Source organism: Triturus cristatus, chromosome 6 (genome assembly GCF_964204655.1).
Source record: "Triturus cristatus chromosome 6, aTriCri1.1, whole genome shotgun sequence".
NCBI classification, from domain to species: domain Eukaryota; kingdom Metazoa; phylum Chordata; class Amphibia; order Caudata; family Salamandridae; genus Triturus; species Triturus cristatus.
In genome coordinates, this window is record NC_140589.1 from 268,818,039 (window position 1) to 268,841,721 (window position 23,683).

At 44.9% G+C, this 23,683-nt stretch overlaps 1 protein-coding gene across 1 annotated transcript in view; it reads left to right on the top strand.

The window, feature by feature from the left end:
- WDR35 (WD repeat domain 35) overlaps window positions 1–23,683 on the top strand; it is a 515,604-nt gene that overhangs the window by 417,954 nt on the left and 73,967 nt on the right. The window contains exon 25 of the mRNA XM_085610631.1: window positions 2,669–2,809. Coding sequence (XP_085466757.1) covers window positions 2,669–2,809 — 141 coding nt within the window. The remainder of the gene's footprint in view (window positions 1–2,668; window positions 2,810–23,683) is intronic.

The following is a 23,683-nucleotide window of genomic DNA, read 5'->3' on the forward strand; positions in this document are numbered from 1 at the left end:
AATCCTTGCTTACCTTTGCCAAGCACTATTGTCGCAAACATTAGGCACACATTGATGGGTACTTTGCTTGAGCTGTACTGCATGACTGCATGGTTAACCAACACTACTCCTTTCCAAGTACGTATAATGAGATGAATATACAGAAAGATGTATCTGTCAGAAAAAAGGACATGTACCTTCCTTAATAATATTTCTGATGGATACATAATCTTCCCTCAGATTCCTCACTGGCCTCTACACTCACCTGAAAGTTACTGCTGTGTCTTTCCCAAACATGTATTTGCTGTATCTGTCATCATTGCTCTTCTGGGTGCCTCTGTACACACTTTATTGGCATATGGAAAATGTACCATAAACTGACACCAGCATGGCGGTTGGTGCTCAACACACTCTGTTACTGTAATGTCTGAAGGTGTAGCAATGGCTAAAGTTGCATGGTGTCCCTTGGTGGTGCCGGAAAGTTGTTGCTTGGGAAAAGCTCTTCCAGACCAATATGAAGCTGGGAAGGATAATTCATAAGGTGAGGACACTGCAGGAAGATTTTGTATCCACCAGAAATATTGTTACTGAAGCTAAATAACTTTTCCTTCACTTGTAAATTAGTTGGACCTTTTGAATTTGCCATGTGTTTTTTTTTTTAAGCCTGAAAGTGATTGAAACGTGTCTTTTCGAATTACTTTCTGCGATACAGATAAACGGGTGAACAGTTAAACAAGCATTAAAAATGCAATAGGTCTCGCCTTTCATTAAGTTAAATCCATTTGTTTTGCTATACAATACCATTAGCAAAGCAAATGGCTTTAACTTAATCAAAGGCGAGACCTATTGCATTTTCAATGCTTGCTTTATTCTGCCAGCACTGAAATTGCGCCGTCAACCTAAAACCAGATTTCCAACTACTGTTGAATGCTGCAGAGAACAGAAAAGTCCTTCTGTGGCTGTTAAAACATGGGCAGCAAAAATACACCACAAGTTAGCTCCCACAGTTTCTTATTTATTTATTTTATTTGAATAGTTTTATACAGCGCGAACAAGACCCATACGGGTATCAGAGCGCTGTACAGAGTTGGCGAAAGCAAGGGTACAAACACAATGGGCCAGTAGGAGAGGGTTAGAACAAATGAGGGAAGTAGGTCAGGTTAAGAGTTGGGGTATCAGCGGTGCCTTCGAGCACGAAGAGCAAAACAACATAAAAGCATACAGTAAAACGCACCAGTGTCGTGCAACAAGAATCAGAGTATCAACAACACAAGAGCATGACCACAAGTTGAAAACTGCTCTAAGAGGCCCATGTTAATGAAAAGCTGAGTCGCGGGTGTAGCACCTCTGCCATGCACCCAAACTCACCCAGAGCACAAAGAAGCCCCATGGTAACACGCATGTGACACGTGTGACATTATCAAACTTATAGAAAAAGTGTGTCACACATTACAATATGAATGTTCGAGTTTGAGATGTTCCACAGTAGACAACACAACAGATACTAATGGCAGTGTGCGGTCACTTCCATACATCTGATAGGAGCCCGCTTGCACTATGACCTCTGACAGCCAGTACACGACATGTGTTCAAGTGTAGCCATAATTAATATAAAGTTAATACTTTTGAAGCTAATGAGAGCTCATTTAGCTCAAGCTACCTAATAAGAACATGTATTCATTAGTCCCAGTTTGTTTAATTGCCCTATATTTCCTGGTTTGTTTGCAGCCCTGTAGCTGCCACATTACAGAAGCACAAGACACAATCACAAATCTTAGATTTTGCCGAGACCCCTGACAAAGCATCATTTTGGCCGGTCAGCGGGTAGTTGAGCTATCCCCCCTCCCCCCCCCCCCCCCCCCCACCTATTGCTGAAGGGTTTTGTAATATGAGCTCATGTCATTGGCCTCTGCTTGGTTCTATATTAAGGTTTGTCTCAGCAGAGAAGGGAGTTACCACTCCAGTGTGCTGTATTAACTATTCCTGTGGTCATAGTTGCTTTATCACAGGAGGCTGGTAACAGGTGCTTTATTCTGGGAAAAGAGTTGCACAATTGGCCACCGATGAGCACTTACTGAGTCAGGAAGAGTGATGTAACCACAGAGGTGGAGGGAGGTATGGCCTGGATTTACAGGCTTGTGTCAGCCTTTATTTGAATTTGTCAGCAATAAAGCCTTGCTGTGGTTTTTAATTGTCTTATTTACTGAAACCCCACTGGAAGCAATATAAAACAAGCATTGGCCGCGCGGCCGTAAAAGTAACGCCGCCTGGCCGTGGAAGCGAAAGTCCTCGTCATCGCGGTGAAAGCGAAAGTGATCACGAAGACGTGCTCTGTGCTCAGCATGCGAGGGATGCGCGCGCAGCAGCGTTGATTGGAGAGGCGGAGCGAGGCGCACGCGCGCTTGTGCACGTAACCGAAAGCTGGTGGCTGGCAACGGGCCTTTGGAAGCATTTCCAAAAGCCACTGACTAAATGTCTCGCAGAGCAGTGCATGCCTTGACTCAGCGAGACCTAAAAAGGGATGAAGCTGTGATTGCTACCCAGTTGTGTCCCGAATAAAATATGACAAAAATTACAAAATTTAAGGTGGCGCTAGAGCAATGTTTAAGCTTGTGGCAACAAATACATTTCTGTATGAGTTTGTGTGGGTGTCAAGTAAACTTCCTCTATGTGTACATTTGTTTTTAAGATTGCAGATGAAGAGGCCAAAAAACGAACTAAGCCTTTACGTGTGAAAAAGCTGTATGTGCTGGCAGCTTTACTTATTGAACAATATCACAAACAAGTTAAAAACACTCAAAAAGGAAAGATGAAAGGGAAGCAATCAGAGGTATGACTTGCTAAACTTTTCAAAATATGTTGTATGTTCACATCTGTGTTTCTTATATTCTATGTGTATTTTCCATGTATCACTGCTTATACTACTTTCGTCAGAGATTTACAAAGGTGACAGAAGTGTTAATCCACGTTTACAGATATACTGACAATGCTAAATGTTCAGTGTCATCAAAAGCATCACACCGTATCAATTTAACATGGGTAATGTCACAGCATAAAAAGTCAAAATCACATGGTACAACATGTAGCAAAATGCCCATTTTAATCATTTCAGTAATTAGTCAGGAAAACATAGAATAAAATCACTTCACTCAACATCTTTCTGAAACAGCCTTTTCCTGGAGCACACTTCCTAGACTCTAGAATGACAAGCATCTTTCCTCTTCCACAGAGGGTAATGCTGAGGGCTCCCACCCTTCTTTAGGTATTGGTTGCTCCCTATCCAGGTTCTGACAATACAAATCCATACATGTGGACATACTCCATCTCCTTCAGATGGACCATATCAGCCACCCACAAAAGAGACACCTCCTGTGGAAGGAAGGAGAGAGTTACATCCCTCCCTACCATCAGGTTCAGCTCATGATTTTTCAAAATCAAGACCTCTCTGCAGACAAACTGATGGTCCTTGTAGCTGGATGAAAGCTCTCCTCCAAAATTAAGTACTGGAGCAAATGATTGTGGTTCTGTCAGCAGGCACTAGTGAAGAATATCAACCCGCTCACATGCTTAGTGGACAAGTTGATGTAGTAGCTACTTGCAAGACCTGCATCACAACCTTAAAACGCTACTGAAACAGGTCTGGGGAGACCACCATACCAAGTAAGCTTGTCAGAAGGCATGTGGTGATTCTAATGTACTTGTTTCCTTTGGTAAGACAACTCACAATTGGGATCTAAACCTGATCCTAGCCAGGCAGATGCATGAACCTTTCAAACTAATTGTCTTCTTTCACTTAAAACAAGCCAGGCATGTAAGAGCACTCAAAGCTCTTTGCACTTCACACACTCTTAAGATGTTTCCTACAGACTATCGTGGTTCTCTGGACTTATTGTTCCTTCATTCTGAGTGCACTTTTGGAGTCCCATCTGAATGATAAGATTGTTCTCCGGACATTTCTTCCACATCGTAAGGTCTCCATGGCTGAGAGGAAAATGCATAATTTGAACAAGAAGAAGGTATTGTACTTCTCTCTGGACTGAACCCAGGATTTGTAAACATCCTACCACCTTTTTAGGGCGAGCCTGGCCACCTTATGCGCTGCTATGCAAAGCATGCTGTATTCAGGTATGGACTTGAAGCTTTACCCACTCTCCGCCCATCTTTTCAGTTGGCTACTGTGACTGTCCTTTGCAAATGTTGGCTTTTGATTTGTTAATAGGCTTATTAGTCACTCCTTAGTACCTCCCTGTCTTCTGTTATAACCTCCCATCCGGACTGGACATGTTACTGTGTCCTTACTGTATAGCTTGCATTAGCCGATGGGGAGAACTCTTTGCTTAATTAATCTAAAAAGCACTGGTGGGACACCAGCTTTACCAATAGGGGCCGTTTCATTTTGTTATGGTATTTGCAGTATGCTTTTGCTTAATATATAACTTTTAAATATGTCCCTTCCTCGCTGCACGGACACCGCGCAAAGCACGCAAGTAGAGAGCCCCAGGGCTCACCCGTCTTAAAAGTTTGCCCCTGCTATGTTCAGGCAATCATATCAGTGCCTTTTGTTGTTATGTTTTTTAACACACTCCAGGGGTGTAGCTGGCATGCTTTCAAAAAATAAAATCTGTGATGAAAGCACACACACATTGTTTCCACAAACGTGCTATTATGTGGTTCAAAAAACGCTGGGGAGAAGATTGACGCTTATGTCCCTGGTGTTCTGCTTGTTTTTCATATTTACTTATTGCGCCTTTGCTTCTCCCACGCCTTTGTCAGGGCTGATCTTTGTTTGAACCCCATGCTCTCCAAAATCCTTGCCTGCTCTCCTGTCCCTTCACCCCTCCCTGCCTGAAGCCCACTCTGGAGCGGACTGCTCTCCAGCGTTCCCCGCCCCCACGGGTGTCTCGCCTGCCACTAACTTCACATTGTTAATGTGATAAGTAAACTGATTGTGCCAATGTTCATGAGGAACTGGTTTTATTGCATTTTCAGCGTTCTGGTAAAAGTACTACAAAGTCCTGGCTCTGCCTTGCTACCTACGCTTTGACATAAGCCGCTCTGATGAAGCTCGACCTAAATAGGCCCTGAATTAGCTGCTTCACTCATGCCTCTTGTTTCATGTATCTTTTAGAAGCAAAAGTGTGTGCTGTGGGAAATCTGGGCCATGGCCTCGTTTGAAACATTTGGCCCATTGCATTTCTGTTTTTTAACAAATCAAACACTGATCCTAACTGCAACTCCTGGTTAATATAGCACGTAGAAAAGGTTAAAGGAAATACCTTGGCAAGAGAGAATAGAGGTGAGGGAATGGGAATTCGATGAGGCGCCATGAAGGGCGCCAAATTTAATTTTGCCCGGGGCGCAATAGGAGCAAAGACCAGCCCTACCTGCAGTAGATGGCGCACTTCACCTCACACAGCATTTCAGCTTGCCATTAATTAACATATTTCCTCTCCGATCCGAAGTGTCATGTTGCATCCAGAGATTCTCTTTAATTCAAAGACCCAATTTACTACAGTAAGGCAGTTTTACTTGTGGTTATAAAACTCTGAGGTACGAAGACCATTTTTGGGGCCAGGAGGGAAGAGTCTGACTGAAAATGCTGCATTGAGTTAGTATACGTGGAGGTCTGCGGCCCTTGTCCTAACTGTGCTTGTCGGCTGCTGGCTCCTCCTGCCCCTCTCGCCACCTCCTGGCCTGGCCTCTGCCTTGCCTGTAGCAGCTTATCTTCAGTCTATTCAAAGATTCACATGTTATGTTGCCCTCCAACAAATAAATAATGATCCCACCTTTGTGAGATTTCGGTGCAGCGTCACATATAAACCGGAAAGTAAAGAAAACTCACTCGTTATGGAAGGAAATGAGAAGTTTGTCAAACCTCAGTCATTTAAACGTTCTCGATTTATTTTCCCAGACACTCAGATTGAGTCACTGGTGCAAACTGTGAACAAAGTATAAAAAACTGCCTTAAATTTGAAACTGCGATCAGCAACCTCAGAGTAAGGGGTGGTGGTGGGGGCGGGCTCCAGTGTTGTGAGGGGGTGGGGGAACAGCAGGGGGACAGTAAGCGACGGAAATGCCAGCTATAAACAATGCTAAATCTGCAATAGCCAGGGAGGAGTGAGGAGAGGCCATCACACGCTGTACAGTCTGATGGCCAACAAAAATATTCTCTTAGTGAAATCGCTGCGGAGGGAACTCAGCACACAAAGGAGGTACATTTATCAAATAACAAGTCAGGATTTCTGAATGCCACAAATAACAACCAATGGCAATCAGTGGGTGTGCCAAAACCCACAGAAGAGATGCAACAAGTCTAGCAGACAGGGCCAGCGCTGTCAAAGCTTGACCCAAAACAGAAGATTTATACCTGGCAAAAGGTTTATTTTGCCAGGTCAAAATATTATTTTTAAAATTGCACACACAAGCTGCAGTGGCAGGCCTGATGTTTAAATTGCTACTTTGTGGGTAGCAAAAAGTCTTGCAGTCTCACTAGTAGCATTTAATTTACAGACCCTGGGTACATTTAATACCACTTTACTAGGGTCTTACAAGTAAATTAAATGTGCAAATTGGGTGCAAGCCAATTTTACCATGTTTAGAGAAGCGATCACAAGCACTTTAGCACTAATGAGCGAAGGCCAAAAAGCCAACAAAAATGGTTTCAGAAAACAGAAGGATGAAGGCAAAAAGTTTGGAGATGACCGTTCTGAGAGGGCGAAGTTCAAAAGTGATTATTAAAGAAACTATGGAATTTAATATGAGTACCATTTTCAATTGCTTCTGAAATTGAGCTTTTCAATACTTGATTTTCAAGCTTCCAAAAAAGCAGGAAGCAATTAATTAGCTACAAGACGAAAACAAGGTTTGCAATGGTGATCTTGAAAGAGTGAGGTTATACTGATTTATTTGAGATTTGGGACGAATTTGTCATGCCTTCCAAATCCGAGTCCTCAGGGCTGTGTCGATGCTCTATGGGGGCCCACCTCTGAATCGACCCAAGTCTGGCGCATGTAGAATACACAGACTCTTGGGGCAATTGAGCGGGGGAAGGAAAGGATGGGGACTGCGGGGAGGGAGACCTGTGTAGAGAAATAAAGAAACAATATAAATACCAAACTTCCAACTCTCTTTTCCCCTACACCTAACCCCTCTACGTCTCCTTTCCTACCTGTAAAGAAAAAGAACGGTGGCTCGGAGTACATTCATAGAGAAACCAATGTGGCACTGAAGGAGGCAACCCAGGAGTAATCCGGACCGGTAACCAGGGGTCACTACAACGCTTCTTCCTCCGGAATGCTTACGTGTTGGTTCCTGAGTAAATGTAGAAAAGAGGAAAACAAAACTACTGCACAATAAAGCGCTCCACAATAGAACATATATCGGAGCACCCTTGCTGTGAGTATATTGCCACACCTGGCGCTTTGTACATAAGGGAGCTCTGAGTTCAAAGCCACAGGACACAATAGTTGCGTGTTTACCAATCACACACTCCTTCTCTTCTTACTGAACAAAAGGTGATATTGAAGGAACGATAGCCCCTTTTTCCCTAAAGTAAATCCCCAAATATGGAGGTGTGTTTTTTCCTCAGTTCGAAAGTCACTTCACATACCCACACTCACTGATATAAGACGTCACTCTGGATGTACGGCTTTTCCAAAGTACGAAAGGCACTGCACACTTCCACGCTCACCGACTCAATGCATATATGTGAATGCGTGTCTCTTCCCAAAGTACGAAAGGCACTGCACACTTCCATGCTCACCGACTCAATGCGAACTTTTGAATGCGCGTCTTTTCCAAAATATGAATGGCACAGCACACACACCCACGCTCACTGGTTATAGGCGCATATCCGGATGTGTGTCAAATCGCGGGCACTATACCCTCCCTGCATAAATGACCACGATTTGGCCTTTTTTCCAACAGGGAGAATGTTGCCCAAGCGCCTCTACGGGCGACAACTCTCCTCTGCATGTAACGGCTATGGAAACGCGTTACTGCCAACAGAGGAGATCGCGGGACTTGAGATGTCCGTCACCGGACCAGAGCAAGAAGCTGGCGGTTCCAAGAGTCTGCACTCCAGAACCCTCTTACCGCTATCGTAGAGAAGCCGGCGTTCCGATCTGCATGGGAACAGACCACGGGGAGGAATAATCGGTAACGCCGCCTGGGGCTCCGCCGCTTTGATTCCTGTTCCTGGCTCCGCCCCTGCGTTACGCACGCCACGCCCCGCTAAGCATGCTGGGGAACGTAGTTCCTGGCCGGAAATACGCTATTACAGCTAGCGTTACAACCGGCCAGAGAATCGTGACAGAATTATTAACAAAGACGGATTATCACGATCAGGATTTCCTGATGTCTCAATCAGGTGATTTTAACAGTCAGTACAGTTACGTTGACTGGATTTAAAGTTCAACACCATCAAGACACAGACGTAGTGCTCTTCGGAAACACCTCACCATAGGACCCCTCTACGTCTCCTTTCCTACCTGTAAAGAAAAAGAACGGTGGCTCGGAGTACATTCATAGAGAAACCAATGTGGCACTGAAGGAGGCAACCCAGGAGTAATCCGGACCGGTAACCAGGGGTCACTACAACGCTTCTTCCTCCGGAATGCTTACGTGTTGGTTCCTGAGTAAATGTAGAAAAGAGGAAAACAAAACTACTGCACAATAAAGCGCTCCACAATAGAACATATATCGGAGCACCCTTGCTGTGAGTATATTGCCACACCTGGCGCTTTGTACATAAGGGAGCTCTGAGTTCAAAGCCACAGGACACAATAGTTGCGTGTTTACCAATCACACACTCCTTCTCTTCTTACTGAACAAAAGGTGATATTGAAGGAACGATAGCCCCTTTTTCCCTAAAGTAAATCCCCAAATATGGAGGTGTGTTTTTTCCTCAGTTCGAAAGTCACTTCACATACCCACACTCACTGATATAAGACGTCACTCTGGATGTACGGCTTTTCCAAAGTACGAAAGGCACTGCACACTTCCACGCTCACCGACTCAATGCATATATGTGAATGCGTGTCTCTTCCCAAAGTACGAAAGGCACTGCACACTTCCATGCTCACCGACTCAATGCGAACTTTTGAATGCGCGTCTTTTCCAAAATATGAATGGCACAGCACACACACCCACGCTCACTGGTTATAGGCGCATATCCGGATGTGTGTCAAATCGCGGGCACTATACCCTCCCTGCATAAATGACCACGATTTGGCCTTTTTTCCAACAGGGAGAATGTTGCCCAAGCGCCTCTACGGGCGACAACTCTCCTCTGCATGTAACGGCTATGGAAACGCGTTACTGCCGACAGAGGAGATCGCGGGACTTGAGATGTCCGTCACCGGACCAGAGCAAGAAGCTGGCGGTTCCAAGAGTCTGCACTCCAGAACCCTCTTACCGCTATCGTAGAGAAGCCGGCGTTCCGATCTGCATGGGAACAGACCACGGGGAGGAATAATCGGTAACGCCGCCTGGGGCTCCGCCGCTTTGATTCCTGTTCCTGGCTCCGCCCCTGCGTTACGCACGCCACGCCCCGCTAAGCATGCTGGGGAACGTAGTTCCTGGCCGGAAATACGCTATTACAGCTAGCGTTACAACCGGCCAGAGAATCGTGACAGAATTATTAACAAAGACGGATTATCACGATCAGGATTTCCTGATGTCTCAATCAGGTGATTTTAACAGTCAGTACAGTTACGTTGACTGGATTTAAAGTTCAACACCATCAAGACACAGACGTAGTGCTCTTCGGAAACACCTCACCATAGGACCTCAACTGGCGATAAGCTGAACATGGACCCACACCCAGCACCGACGCCAGGAACCACCGAATAATCATCGACAGCAAACTGGACATGCCGCACAAGTCAACGCCGTCACTCCATCCTGCTCCCCCACCCTGAAGATGCTAAGGAAGATCTTCAAATGGCTCCCAAGCAACTCTAGAAAAACTGTCACACATGCCATAGTCACCAGAAAGTTGGGCTATGGAGTCACCAAGTTTCTCACTAGAAGACTACAAACCAAATAGAACTCGGCAGCCAGACTCATCCTCAACCTTCTACACGGAACTCACATCACACACACTTCAGGGAGCATCCACGCAGACTTCAGACACACATCTTAACCCCATCTCCTTGAACAGTCACATCTCCTTCCAGCAACTACCCAGACACCTCTGCTACGCAGGACTCCTACTCGCACACATGCCACGCATACACAGAACCAGGCCAGAATGACTGGGACAGGGTGGTCTCTGATGAGGAGAGTGATGCTTCTTCCAAATCCTCCTCCAAAACGCCTCTAAAAAGACCCTTAGATGATCCTGCAGGTACATATTCGCAGCCACCCAAGAAATCATCTAAAGAATCATCTGAAGCTCCTCAAAAGCACGTTGGGTCTGTTAGCACAACTTCCCACCAGGAAAAGAGGTTTGTGTCTTCCAAAAAGCCAGCTTCCGAACCCTCTACTTCTCCTCTAAAGCTAAAAAATCCCTTTAAGAAGTCTACATCAGCTCCGACGACAGACAGCTCGTCGACAGCATCCCTGACGACGAGAAAATCCTCTCCCGATGTGGTTTTGGTCACGTCGACGCGCCTACAGTCACTACCGTCACTGTTTTGTCAGTGTCGATGTCCTCGTCGATGACGTCATCGTTGATAGGTCAGGCTCCATTATCTTTGACGAGGCAGATTGTCTCTTTAAAATCGTCGGCGTCATCGAAGAGCCATTCCTTGAATACGGTCCATCCGTCGACGGCGCACCTCTCGTCGTCGTCCTCGCCAACGGTAACTTTGGTTTCTTCATCGTAGATGACCCCGTCGACGGGACGACACTTGTCGACGGCAGAGGTAACTTCGATTTTTTTGACGATGGTAGCCACATTGTTTGCATCAAAAAAATATATTATCACCGACAGTGAGTCCGTCGACAAATCAAGATTTGTCTGTGAAGCAGCTCTCGTCGATGAGCTCGTCGACACTGACGACAAGGAAAGAAAAACATAGGATAAAACAAAAACCATTAACACCAGCCTTAACTTCGCCTAGTCATGTGCAACTCTCTTACCCTCTCACCTTTTGGAAGAGGATGACCAGGAAGAGGGATCTGAGGACGATAGCCTTTTTGGGGTAGCACTAAGCCCATCAGAACTTAATGCTAAGTATCAGGAAGATTCTGATGAGGAGGATTATTATGACCTACAATAGTACTATTCGCATCAACGTCAACAACAAGATGTGATGTGGCTTCCTTCTAATCTAGTGACAGATTTGCAATTCATGTTAGCAGACTATAAGAGGAGATTTCCTCCAGAGTCTCTTCTGCAACAGGTTCCTCCTCTTCCTTCTCCGGAAGTACAAATTTGCTCCCCTATTCCACAACAGGAGTCATCAAGTATTCGTTCTTCTCCTCATGTAGTTCCTGTGCAACAGTTGCCGTCCTCTGAAGAGAAATAGAGAGGGAAGAAGGTGAAATTCATCATGATGAGTGGGACTCTTACATTATTCTCCCACTAGCATCTCCATTTCCACCCCAAACGGATTCACCTCCGGGAGATATAGGCGGTTTAAATAATCTCCTGGAGAGAGCAGCCAGGAGCTTTTAACTACCAATGCCTGTGCATCAACAGGACTGCTTCCTTTATGATTTCAAAGAGCCTTGTAGGAAATCGGTAAGGTCTGTGCCGATAATATACTATATTTGGAAAGAGGGCCTAAGAATAATGCAGAATCCAGCAACTGTTCCACCTGTGTTGCCAAGAATTGACGAAAAGTACGAAGCTCCTGATAACGCTCCCGCTTGCCTAATAGGTCATCCAAAACCAGATTTGGTGATCTCTCAGGCAGTGCAGCGACGATCTAAGAATCCATCGCCCCCCCCCCCACCCCCTCCCCCCAACAGCGCCACCCAACAAGGAGGGTAGAAGGCTCGACAACATTGGGAAAAGTTTTTCGACAATGTCAGCCTTAACAGTCCGAGCTTCTAATTCCCTGGCTTTATTGGGCCATTGTAATAGGCAAATGTGGTCAGATGTGGCAGCCTTTTTGGATAGAATTCCACCAGAGGGCAAGGAGGAAGCAAATAAAATTGTTCTAGGAGGTGAGTGGTCCGCCTCAGAGATAATAGACTGCTCTATGGATATTGCGTCCATTGGTTTCCGCCAGCTAGCTGGAGCGACTGTCCTGAGATGTCAAGGATGGCTGAAAGTCACCTCTTTCAGGCTTGAGGTGCAAACAAAAATGTTAGACTTACCTTATAACTGAGAAGAGTTATTTGGCATCCACGTCGATGAAGCTTTGCAAGCGATTAAAAAAGACACAGATACAGCTAAGTCTTTTGGTTCTTTGCAGTACAAGAAAATGCCTTTTTGTGGGCTCGAGGAAAGGGTCACCAATCCTACAGAGGAGGCTACTAACAGTTTCGCTACCCAGCCTATTCTTCCTCCGCTCAGCAATACAGGCCTCAATTTTCTCACCGTCAACCACTGGCTGTGGCTCACAACAAGTCCTCCTTCAGAGGAAAATCAGGACGCCAGGGCAAGAATGCCAGTAGCCGCCAATGACTTCTTCCATCTGTCGGCCTCCACTCCGCCCACTCTACCCACAGTGGGCGACAAAATATCCTTTTATTTTCAACAGTGGAAGGAAATAACATCGGATCAATGGGTTCTACACCTAGTTCAATTCGGCCACTCTCTAGAATTGATAAAGATTCCTCTACCAACCCCTCCTCTGCCTCGTTTTCAAAAACACTTACATCTTTTAACCCCTTGCATGCCCGCCCCTTTCCCCGCCCAGTGCCGCGCTTTGTATTAGCGGGCGGAGTTCATGACGAGCTGGACTCGTCATGGGCACAGCGCCACCGCAGCCCATGACGAGTCCAGCTCGTCATGGGCACTGAAGGGGTTAAAGATGGAGGTTACCACCATGTTGCGGAAAGGAGCAATAGAATGAGTTCCCTCAATCAAAGAGGAAGAGGTTTCTACTCCTGTTTCTTCTTGATTCGCAAGAAGTCAAAGAAGTGGAGACCGATTTTGAATTTAAGGAACTTGAACAAATTCCTCAAAAAACAATTGTTCTGCATGATCTCTTTTCAGGATGTGTTACACCTCCTCAGCTGAAACGATTACATATCATCTCTGGATCTCCAGGGCGCATATTTTCATATACTCATACGCCGATAACAAGACGTTTCGCAGATTCACGGTGGCCGGCAGGCACTATCAGTTCTGCGTACTACCTTTCGGACTTAAGGCGGCTCCTCGCATTTTCACATGGTGTCTAGTGCCAGTTGCAGCACAGCATATCTGAGGCAACCACATCATCAAATTTTTCCTTACCTCGACGAATGGCTTATCGAGGCCCCCCACTTACAAGGCAGCAAGAATGTCTACCAAAGCCTTTCTGCAACTTTTCAAGAGATTAGGCCTCACTTTAAATGCGGAAAAGTTGATTCTGCAACCCTCCCGACAGCCAGTTTTTCTAGGTGCCATCCTGGACACCGTCCAAAACAAGGTGTATCCCACATTGGAAAGGCGACAGAGGCCAATATCTTTGGCGAAGCGTGTACAAAAATGAAGTTTTCTTTCCATACGCCTTTACGAAACTCTCCTAGGCATGATGTCCTCCTGTATTCCCCTCATACCTCATTGTCGCCTCCACATGCGTCCTCTTCAGAAAGCGTTAAACGAACAGTAGATGCAGATAGAGAGCACATTCGACGATCCAATCCGAATTACCCCTCCCATGATGACATCACTAGACTTGTGGATACAACCTCACCAGTTATCACAAGGTTTGCCTTTCCTGTCTCAGGCTGCTTCTCTCGTGATCACAACGGATGCCTCTCTAGAAGACTGGGGAGCTTTCCTACATGACCTGCAAGTCAGCGGAAAATGACCTCCCTCTCATCGAGATCTGCATATCAACCCTCTCAAGCTGAGAGCAGTTTTTCTGGCACTTCAAGCTTTCCTGCCGAGAATACAATCAGCTTCGGTGCTTGTCAGAACAGACAATACCACGACAATGCACTACCTGAACAAACAAGGAGGAACTAGATCTCTCCTGCTCTCTCAGGAAGCTCAACTTATCTGGCGCTGGGCGATTCAGCACAAAGTGTCAATAACAGCGGAGTATGTTCCAGGAAGGCAGAACATCATAGCGGATACGTTGAGGAGACTGAAAACGACCTGCCACAAGTGGGAGTTAAATCAACAAACTCTCAACAAAATTTTCTTCCGGTGGGGCAAGCCAAGCATAGACCTGTATGCAACACCAGACTACACAAAAAGCCCGTACTTCGCAAGTTGGCGTCACCATCAGGGTTCATGGGGGAATGCCTTTTCAATAGCTTGGTCTGGCATATTTGCTTACGCTTCTCCTCCCATTCCCCTCCTTCCAAGAGCACTAAAAAAGTTAGACAGAACCCTGCAAGATCATACTAATAGCCCCAGCTTGGCCCCGTCAGCATTGCTACACAGACTTCACCTACTCCCAGTGCAGCCTCCGATCCATCTCAAATAATTTCAATCCCTATTGACGATGAACCAGGGACAAGTATGTCATTCAAATCCCAGTTCTCTGAATTTCAGCATTTAAGGATCCCACAGGAATGTAGAAATGTGCTTGCTAGGGCACGAGCAGATAGCACGAACAAGACTTATTCGCTCAAATGGAAGAAATTCTGCATTTGGTGTGTGTCATCTAAAGTCTATCCTCTCCATTCATCTCCAGAGGAAATTTTACCTTATCTCCTACATTTGGCTCACTCCGGCTTGGCCCACGCATCAATTAAAGACCATTTAGCTGCCATTTCCAGTTTCCGGAGATCGGAAGATGTTCTATCTTTATGGTCCAGCAGGCTGGTCAAACAGTTCCTCAAAGGTCTGTCAAGAATGTTTCCTCCATTTCAGGTTCCTCCTCCTACATGGCAGCTGAATACCGTGCTGGCCCAATTAATGAAACGCAGTTTGAACCTATTCACATAGCGGATATAAAGTTCTTATCCTGGAAGGTCGCTCTCCTATTGGCTCTTACTTCACCAAGAAGAGTTAGTGAACTCCTGGCGTTTACTACCCAGGAACCTTTCCTACAATTCATACATAGCAGAGTTAATCTACGGACGAACCCTAAGTTCATTCCTAAGGTTCCGTTGGACTTTCATCTTAATGAACCAATCATTTTGAAATTGTTTTTTCCAACTCCACAAACTTCAACGGAGCGTGCTCTGCACTCTCTTGATGTCAAACAGTGCCTAAAATTTTACCTGGATCTCCCAGAACAAAGTATAAGACCCCACAGTGGTGGAGAGTATACACTAGTTGTTAAAATACCCCTCACACACCAAAAGGGCCATTGGTGTCATGCTTCATCATAGGGGTCTTCCCGCCCCTCTATGGGACGGGGCGTGCTACGACCTACGTGTGCGTGGGAGCACTGTTGTTATGAGACAACTATGTGTAGTGTAGGGTGAGAGGAAGGGTCTGGAGTGAATGGAAATAGTGAGATAAAAAATACCTGGCTCGTTGGTCTAGAAAACTTTAATATACCTATGAGCTGGTATTATTAAAAGGTGGGGGGGAGGAGGTGTATGTGCCTCAATGAGCTGTGCCTCCTATGTCTGCTCATTGTTGTTTATATATGGCACGAAAATGTGTTATTTACTGCTCGCTACTCTGATTCAAGCATGTGAATCTATGAAAGTTCCAATACTGGAGTAAGGGATAAATTACTTACCTGTAACTGTAGTTCTTCAGTATTGGAATATTTCATAGATTCACATGCGACCCACCCACCTCCCCTGGAGAAGGCTCACTTAGATATCTCAATTTGTTTCTATTTGTACCCACTTGTGCTTCTCTCAGGAAGGTTCTACGGGGTGGTGTCAACTGATTGGCTGGTTCTAAGTTTTTGTCCTTTTTTTATAAAAGGACAAGGATATGTTACAAATATTTTAAGGCCTAGGGCCTTATGTTCTATGTCTAATAGGACATTACTTTTACAATACCGACAGTGGGGAATGATTCAAGGATGTGAATCTATGAAAGTTTCCAATACTGGAGAACTACAGTTACAGGTAAGTAACTTATTCCTTCTCTTACATCACTCCTAAAGTGTGGAATAGCCTACCACCTCATATAAGAGCCTCCTCCTCCTTCTTGAATTCCGCAAGAAGCTGAACTTGGCTTTTCAATTAATTAACCTACCATAGGCAGGGCAAGACACACATACCTGCTCAGCGCCAGGATATCCTTGGGGTGATAGTGCATTTTACAGATGCACATGATAATAAAAGCAGTGGTTAATCCTGGTCAGTGCTGTAAGTCTTGTAGCTGCTGCTGAGAGAGCCCTTAAATCTGAGCCTATTCCAAATGCAGCAATGATGTTATGTGTCCCAGTTAGGCCTAGAGGGAAACACTGCCATTTTTACATGTATACAAGTTTCTCCCTAAAGTTGCCTTCACTCTCACACAATGACTTTTTCCACACATTTGCAACTGTGACAGTGTGGATTAGTTTCTAGGGAACCATACTTGTTTACAAACCAAGTTCTCAAGCACACTTTCATGAAATATTGACCTATCATGTTCAAGGTCTATACATACATTGTGCAACTGTGATTATTTTTTTGTACATATGGCGACAGAGCTATCTATAACACAAACAATGGCAGTCTCGCCCCAAGGCAAGGATGCCTTTTGTTATAAATAAACATCTGTTTCTGGGTTTCGGCATAGGAGCGTTTTGCTGTCAGTGGCGAGGTCTCTACATGCTGATGCTTCGGCCCAGCAGGTTGCTGATATCTCTATGAGGGATGTCCAACATGTGACCACAACGGGGAGCTACATTCTTTCCTTTCAGGTAACGGGGTTTGGATCATCCAGTACTGGGATTCTTGGCAGAATACACATACACACCCTAGACACTTAGGTTAGGGATGCATAGTAGGAGTACGCCAGATTTCTATATTGTTTTATATGCTTGCATATATACATAGTTTTAACAGATGGTGGAACCTTTCATTCTGTTCACTGTCGTAATACTTCTAATAACTTCCATCTGCTTCTGTCTATCGATCATTGCAGCGCATATATGTTATACAAGAATCACGTTAGTTCAATAAATATTGAAAATGCCCCACTGTGTTTTTCTTGTATATTTCTCTGAGGGGAAAAAGAGCACTAGTGACTGAGAAAAAGGGTTCTAGATCTGTTACCACGATTCCTGGGGGATCAGGGTTGTTATATTCAGTGGTTACCAGAACCATTTGCTACCCGTCTAGGGTTAGGGGGCCTCATGGTGGCACTATGAACTAGCTGGCCTATAGGATTACATATCCTGAGGGGGCTCATGGAATCAGTCTGGCACCATCCCAACACTTATCCTGTCTACAAACATGCAGTTCTTACCATGGAGTGCAGACTACACGGCAATGGTACAGTAAAGAAAGGCCAGTGACCCCAGTAAGACACCTTTTTGTCATTGGACCATCAATTCTTCTTTGCTGTTCCTTGGGATGTTCTCAATTAATTGTACCAGTTTCTTAGCGGTTTCACTACAGCTTCTTCATGATAAAAATCCAGGCTGGTCTGATCAGTCCCAGGAGAACTCCGCCTAGCCTACTGCCAAAATACCAGTGAAGTCTTTGGCATTCATACTTAGTTGTGAGATTGGTATGTATGACCTACATAACTCCTTGAGTTTTCTCTGTCTGGGTATGACCAATATCATGGTCTCTGACATTGAATCAATTAGGCCTGAATGTTCTGCAGATGAGTTAAATACTTGGATTGATAGATGATCCAGGTGTTAGCAAAATATCTTGTAAAATGGTTGTAAAGTCATCCGGGTCAGGAGATTTATTGATTTAGAACCAAACTGTGCCGGACATTACTTCATCCTTTTGTGTGGGCTTGCATATGTTCCTTTCTAAGTCTCTGTATTGGGATGTCTGAAACATGTGTGTCTATTTCAGAAGTGGACATGGTCTACATAGAGTACAGCATCCTCTAGTATTCTTCGACGATGTTAACTATGTCTGAATCATTGTTACACATCCAACCTATCTCTTGATGCCTCATCTTAATATTTTTATGCAACATGCAAGAGTGTGTGTTCCACCCTAACCGTTTCTAACAATTTGACCTGTGCTCTAATTGCGGATGGTTTGCTCCATGCTGTTAAAGAGCCAGTGCAAATGTAAATATCCCGCAGTCGCTTCAATTGAGTTTCATGCTGTTCCCATAGGACATATGATCTTTGCCTCCCTGTTAATTATCCTTCAGGTATTGGCTTTTGTAGATTTACACTTCTTCCTCCACCTCTTTATTTTGAAGTAGGCTATCCGCAGTCTACATAGCTGATCACTGTGTCTGTTTCGAAGTGTGTGTAGCATTAGTTTGATTGGGGCATGATATGTGCTGTACGTCACTGGAATTAGCCCCTGAGGAAGCTATGTCGAAGACTGGGATCTAGTTGTACCTTGCCTAGGTGCGGTGTACCACTGAGTAAAGTGTATAGTTTAGGGTCAGGGCAGTCTTTGTCTAGGGTTTGTCCATATCTCTTTTACTCCTACCTGTTGAAACCAAGCCAAGCCCGTCTCATTAAATGTCTGGATAGACCTATGTCGCCTCCTATCTATGATCAAATTCAGATCACCCCCCTCCACAATAACATCTCCCTGATCCTTGGTCATTGTCTCCATAACCTCCTCTTTTAAAAATGTTTTTGGCCTGCTTTTGGGGAGTACAAGCCTAGTCTAAGGACTAGCATGAGGGATCTGCCCAGCTTCTGCGCCCAGTACTACAGTACTTCCCCATGTAATTCCTACCACTACGTACCTGTTTTGTGTGGGCCAGACGAACTGTCTGTGGAACCATTTAGACTGCAGTATCAATCAGTCTTTCTTGGTAATATGTGTCTCCTGTAGCAAATAAATGTTCACTTTCTATGAGTGGAGTATACTTAGATTCACTTGTCCCTTTCCCTGAGTTGCAGCATGGATTATATTAAGAATTACCACCTTTGTCATGAGATCCCTTGGGGCTTGGCATTATTTGACACCTTTGTCGTCGGCTGTATCATCTTTTCATCTCCCCTCTGTCTGGTTCCCTCAGATAAGCCACACTGTGTCCCAACAACTGGTCACAGCCAGTCCCACCCCTCTTATCTCCACCACCAAGAAATAGTAAAACTTTGCAGACAGTGAATAACATGGCATCATCTTTGTCCCTTTTCTCATGTTTGCATTGTGATTCTTATCTATCCCTCCCAGAGTAATAGCTGTACTGAATAGGGCAAAATACCAAATTCTCGTCCTACCCTCCTCCCCTCATTACTAGGGGTGAGCGGAACTTGCGGCATTCCGAGTGGAATCAGCATGTTGCGCTGCTTGCACTGATTTTTAGTGTCAGGAGCTTGTTCCGCGCTGCAAAATCAGCATGAACTGCACCACGTGGCACAACAGAGGGCACTACTTCTTTGCCACAGTAGATTTTCTACTTGAGCGACCACTCTCTCACCACGAACGGACCTGACCGCTGACGTTGAGAAAATCTTGGTAGGGTACACCAATTCTCGCTTGCCAACTTACCATCGCGAGTTGCGCGCCAGAAAAAAGTCGCTCTTGACAGAACTTTGATGGAACTTCATGTTACAAGCATAACACAGAGTGGGCAAAGCACTGCAAACTCTGCCGGAGGAGGGGAATTTATCTTCCACCCATTACCAGCTATCTGAGTGTCCTAGGGTCTAGTTCACTAACTCTGCATGTTTTCACAGTGGATCTTCATTGGCTACTGTCACAACCAAGACTATAAGTGGAGTCCAAGTAGATAGCCCCATGGCTCTCTGAAGCATAAGATTGTTCCTACTAATCGTAACACCACAAGCCCTTCGAATTAGGCCCTGTGGAAACGGGGGAGAGGGGAATGGTAAGGCAGAAACACCGGATTGCCTGTTGTAAGAAATCCCTTTGACCACCTGTATACAAATGGTATAGGAATTAAAGATTTTAACATACTGTGCAACTGGAGAATTAACAATTCAAAAACATACAGTCATTGGTATTACACTCACCACCTGGTGGCTGTGAGGCAGCTTCACCAATGGGCTGAATCTGGAGATTCCACGACAAAAGGAGCTTATTGAGGAAAAGTCAGAGGTAATTAGCAACTGCACACTAATTCCTGCCTAGGGAATGTACCCACAGGAATGCAAGAAAGCAAATGTGCAAATCGTAAGGGATCCAGATGTCTATTAGAGCAGTAGAGAATAGGACCAGTTGCCAGAGAAAGACTAATGGAAAATGCAACCCTTAAATTCTGCTCCACCTATTGTGACCCAGAAGGATGCCATCTTGCAATGGTCTGATCCCTTTTCCCTAGCCTGGGAACCTCCGTCGTCTTGTAATGGGTAGGAGACAGTACTCCACCGTCTCCATCTCCCTGGCCAGTACAAGCGTCCTGTTGCCCTTTGGTTTCTGACTCTCCTGTGGATCTGTATCCTCGTGAGATCTTCTTTTGAGTACGTTCTGACATCCACCAGCATTGGAACCTTCAGGAATTGTCTCGGAGTCCCAGATGTCAGATCCTAGTTTTCGTGGTAGTGAGCAGTAGCTTCCTATCTCCTTTTCCGTGGCAGTCATTGTGTAGTGTAGTTCCTATTTCCCTAATAGGCTCTGTGCATTGGAATAATATACACTATCGTTTTGGCATAGGACTGAGGTCAGTATGCCCCTATCGAGTATATTAAACTTAATTACTTTGTGTGCCAGCTAACTCAGAGGCCACTAGAAACTCCTTGTGAAACAAGAAGGGAGTAGTTTCTGGCAACCGCATAAACATGACAACTTTGTTTCTCTTTAGAATCGGAACACTCTCAGAATCGTGGAAACAATAGATAACAGTTTCACTCAGCTAATCGTGCATGCTTAGTTTCTGCAGACCTTACACAGAAAGAGTAGATGGGTGTTTCAATAAAAGGATTTATTGAACAGTCTTATTTCTCGTGTAAGAGATGTGTGCTGTTACATTCATAAGACAGTATGCAAGATATATTTATGTACAGCGTAAACAGTAGATAGAAATAATACTGCGCTAGCATCATCTTTTAGCTATGACATATATTCATATACACAAATAACATAGGCTAATTCTACCCCAGTGTACCTAAGTGTAGGACAAGGTAAGAGATAGGTGCTGTATGCTATAGTCTGGTTACCTAAGTTTGTATGCCAAGTTTGTATACCAAGAGTCCCTCTAGGTTCTAGTCCGCTCCATACCTTAAGAATGAGAGAGGTTGGAATCTCTATCCGGTTCTCAAACTCTAACATCCCGTGAAGGGAGTCAGAACACTGGCAGCTGGATTCTCTGCAAGCAGGGATGACAGCGTCTTGTCAGTGCGTCGGGCCGGGACACAGGCTCCTCTAAGTCGAGGTCTCCTCCTTGCTTGCCGCCGTGGCAAGCAGTATCAAGTCTTGCAGCCGATTCGTGGCTTGCCATGGTAAGAGAAGGTATATTTATACCTGGAAGGTGCTTAGGAATGTTTGCATTGACGTAAAGTCGGGCAGAGGAAGACGTCATGAATGAACCCTTAGGGTATAGCGGTTCATTCATAATAAATGAGTTCTTGGAGAAATCAGTAATCCTGGGCTAGGGAAACTCCCAACAGCTCAAGGGTCTGTTTTCTAAGAACTCGTTGTGACGTTGGGGTGGACGGATGTGTGTGACCATGCCTGTATTTGGATAGCATGGCTAATGCCTAAATAAGGACTGGGATCCTATGCCTATATAAGGGCAATTCGAATTGTGCCTATATAAGGACATGTATCAGGAAAACCTATATACGGACACCTAAAGCGGAATACAACAATTGATGACCTTCCTCCTGGTCTTTATCTATTCATCACCTTCCAATTGTCTCTCTGTGGTCTTGGAGTCCTCCTACAGGGAGCCAGAGCTGTGTCGTCCCCAGTGCTGGGACGTCATCGACAATATTTAGAATGTCCTTTGTCTCCACCACCGATAATGTCTGATACTGTTGCCCATGCCAGGTGAAGATCAGTGGAAAGGGATGGCCCCACTTGTATGCTTCATCTTAGGACCTGAGGTTGTAGGTTACTCTCTATAGGCCCTGTTAGACCTGGCATCCGTGGCGTGGTTTTTCCCTATCTTTTTGCCTTCAGACCTCCTGTTTTTTTTACTTCGTTTTTGCTGGCTTTAGAACTCTGCACACTTTACCACTGCTAACCAGGGCTAAAGTGCTTGTGCTCTTTCCTTAAAATGTGGTAACATTGGCTTATACCAAATTGGTATGTTTCACTTTCCTTTTAAGTCCCTAGTAAAGTGGCACCGCATGTATCCAGCACTGTAAATTAAATGCTACTAGGGGGCCTGCAAAGAGAACAATTGATGGAGGGAATGCTGAACAATGTCAACCTGTACCGGAAACAAGCATCCTAGGCCCGGTTTCGGGGTATCACCCCTCATCAGCCAGGATAGCTTGAATCCAATAGCATAGCGAGCAAATAAATCACATTGTCCTTGTATTTCTGTGTAGGATCACAGCGTTGGCACAAATTTCCTACCACCCAGCGCTTGCCTTGGTCTCCCGAGTAAAATGACAGCTCACTTGTGTGGGTGCCTAATGCAGAGTCAGCCTAAAAATGTATGAAATCAAATTGTGCTTATCAACTGGCTATGATATCCCCTCCATCTCTACACATGTTTGGCCTTTCCTAGTCACTGGCAGTGGGCCCACCCACACAAATGAGGTATCATTTTAGTCAGGAGACCAAGGGGAACGCTGGGTGGTAGGAAATGGGCGCCGACCCGGTGTTCCTACAACTTTCCCATGCAGAAATGTGAGGAAAATTGATTTCTTCAGCTAAATTTGAGGTTTGCATGGAATTCTGGGTAAGAAAACGTTGGGGGATCCATGCAAGCCACACATCCCTGGACTTTTCCGGGTGTCTATTTTTCAGAAATGTCTGGGTTTGATAGGTTTCCCTAGATGGCCGCTCAGCTCGGGACCAAAAACGCAGGTTACACACGTGCAAAACAAGGTTGTTTTGTGATACTTCATTTTGATACCTCCAGAATACACCTTGAACCATTTCCTGTCACAGGCACTAGGCCTGCTCGCACAGGTGAGGTACCATTTTCATCGGGAGACTTGGGGGAAAGCTGGGTAATAGGAAATTTGTGCCGGCATGGTGATCCCACAACTTTCCCACATAGAAATGTGAGGAAACAATATGTTTTTGGCAATGAATCAAATTTACCTGGGCTTCCGGGTAAGTAAACATTTTGGGATCTAATCAAAACACACCACATATTACTCTCTTAGTGACCAGTTTCCAAAAACATGTGAAAGCAGAAGATGCTCACTACAGAGAGAGTATGCATTGACGGTAAAAAGCAAAAAATACACCAAAACATTATTGCACACCAATCCACTGGTCAATCACAGGCATATTGGTTGGATTTGGCACAAAGCTAACTAAATGGTTCATAAAAAAAAAAACTTTGTTCACCAATGACTTTATGACATAAAATCCACATAAGTCATTGTGAATAATTTCAACATTGGATTCAAAACCACTGACTACAGCTTGTGAGTGGTAAGCATCAGACACAGTAAACCATTCACACTGCCAGCTACGGCCCTACACAATACAACACTTACAT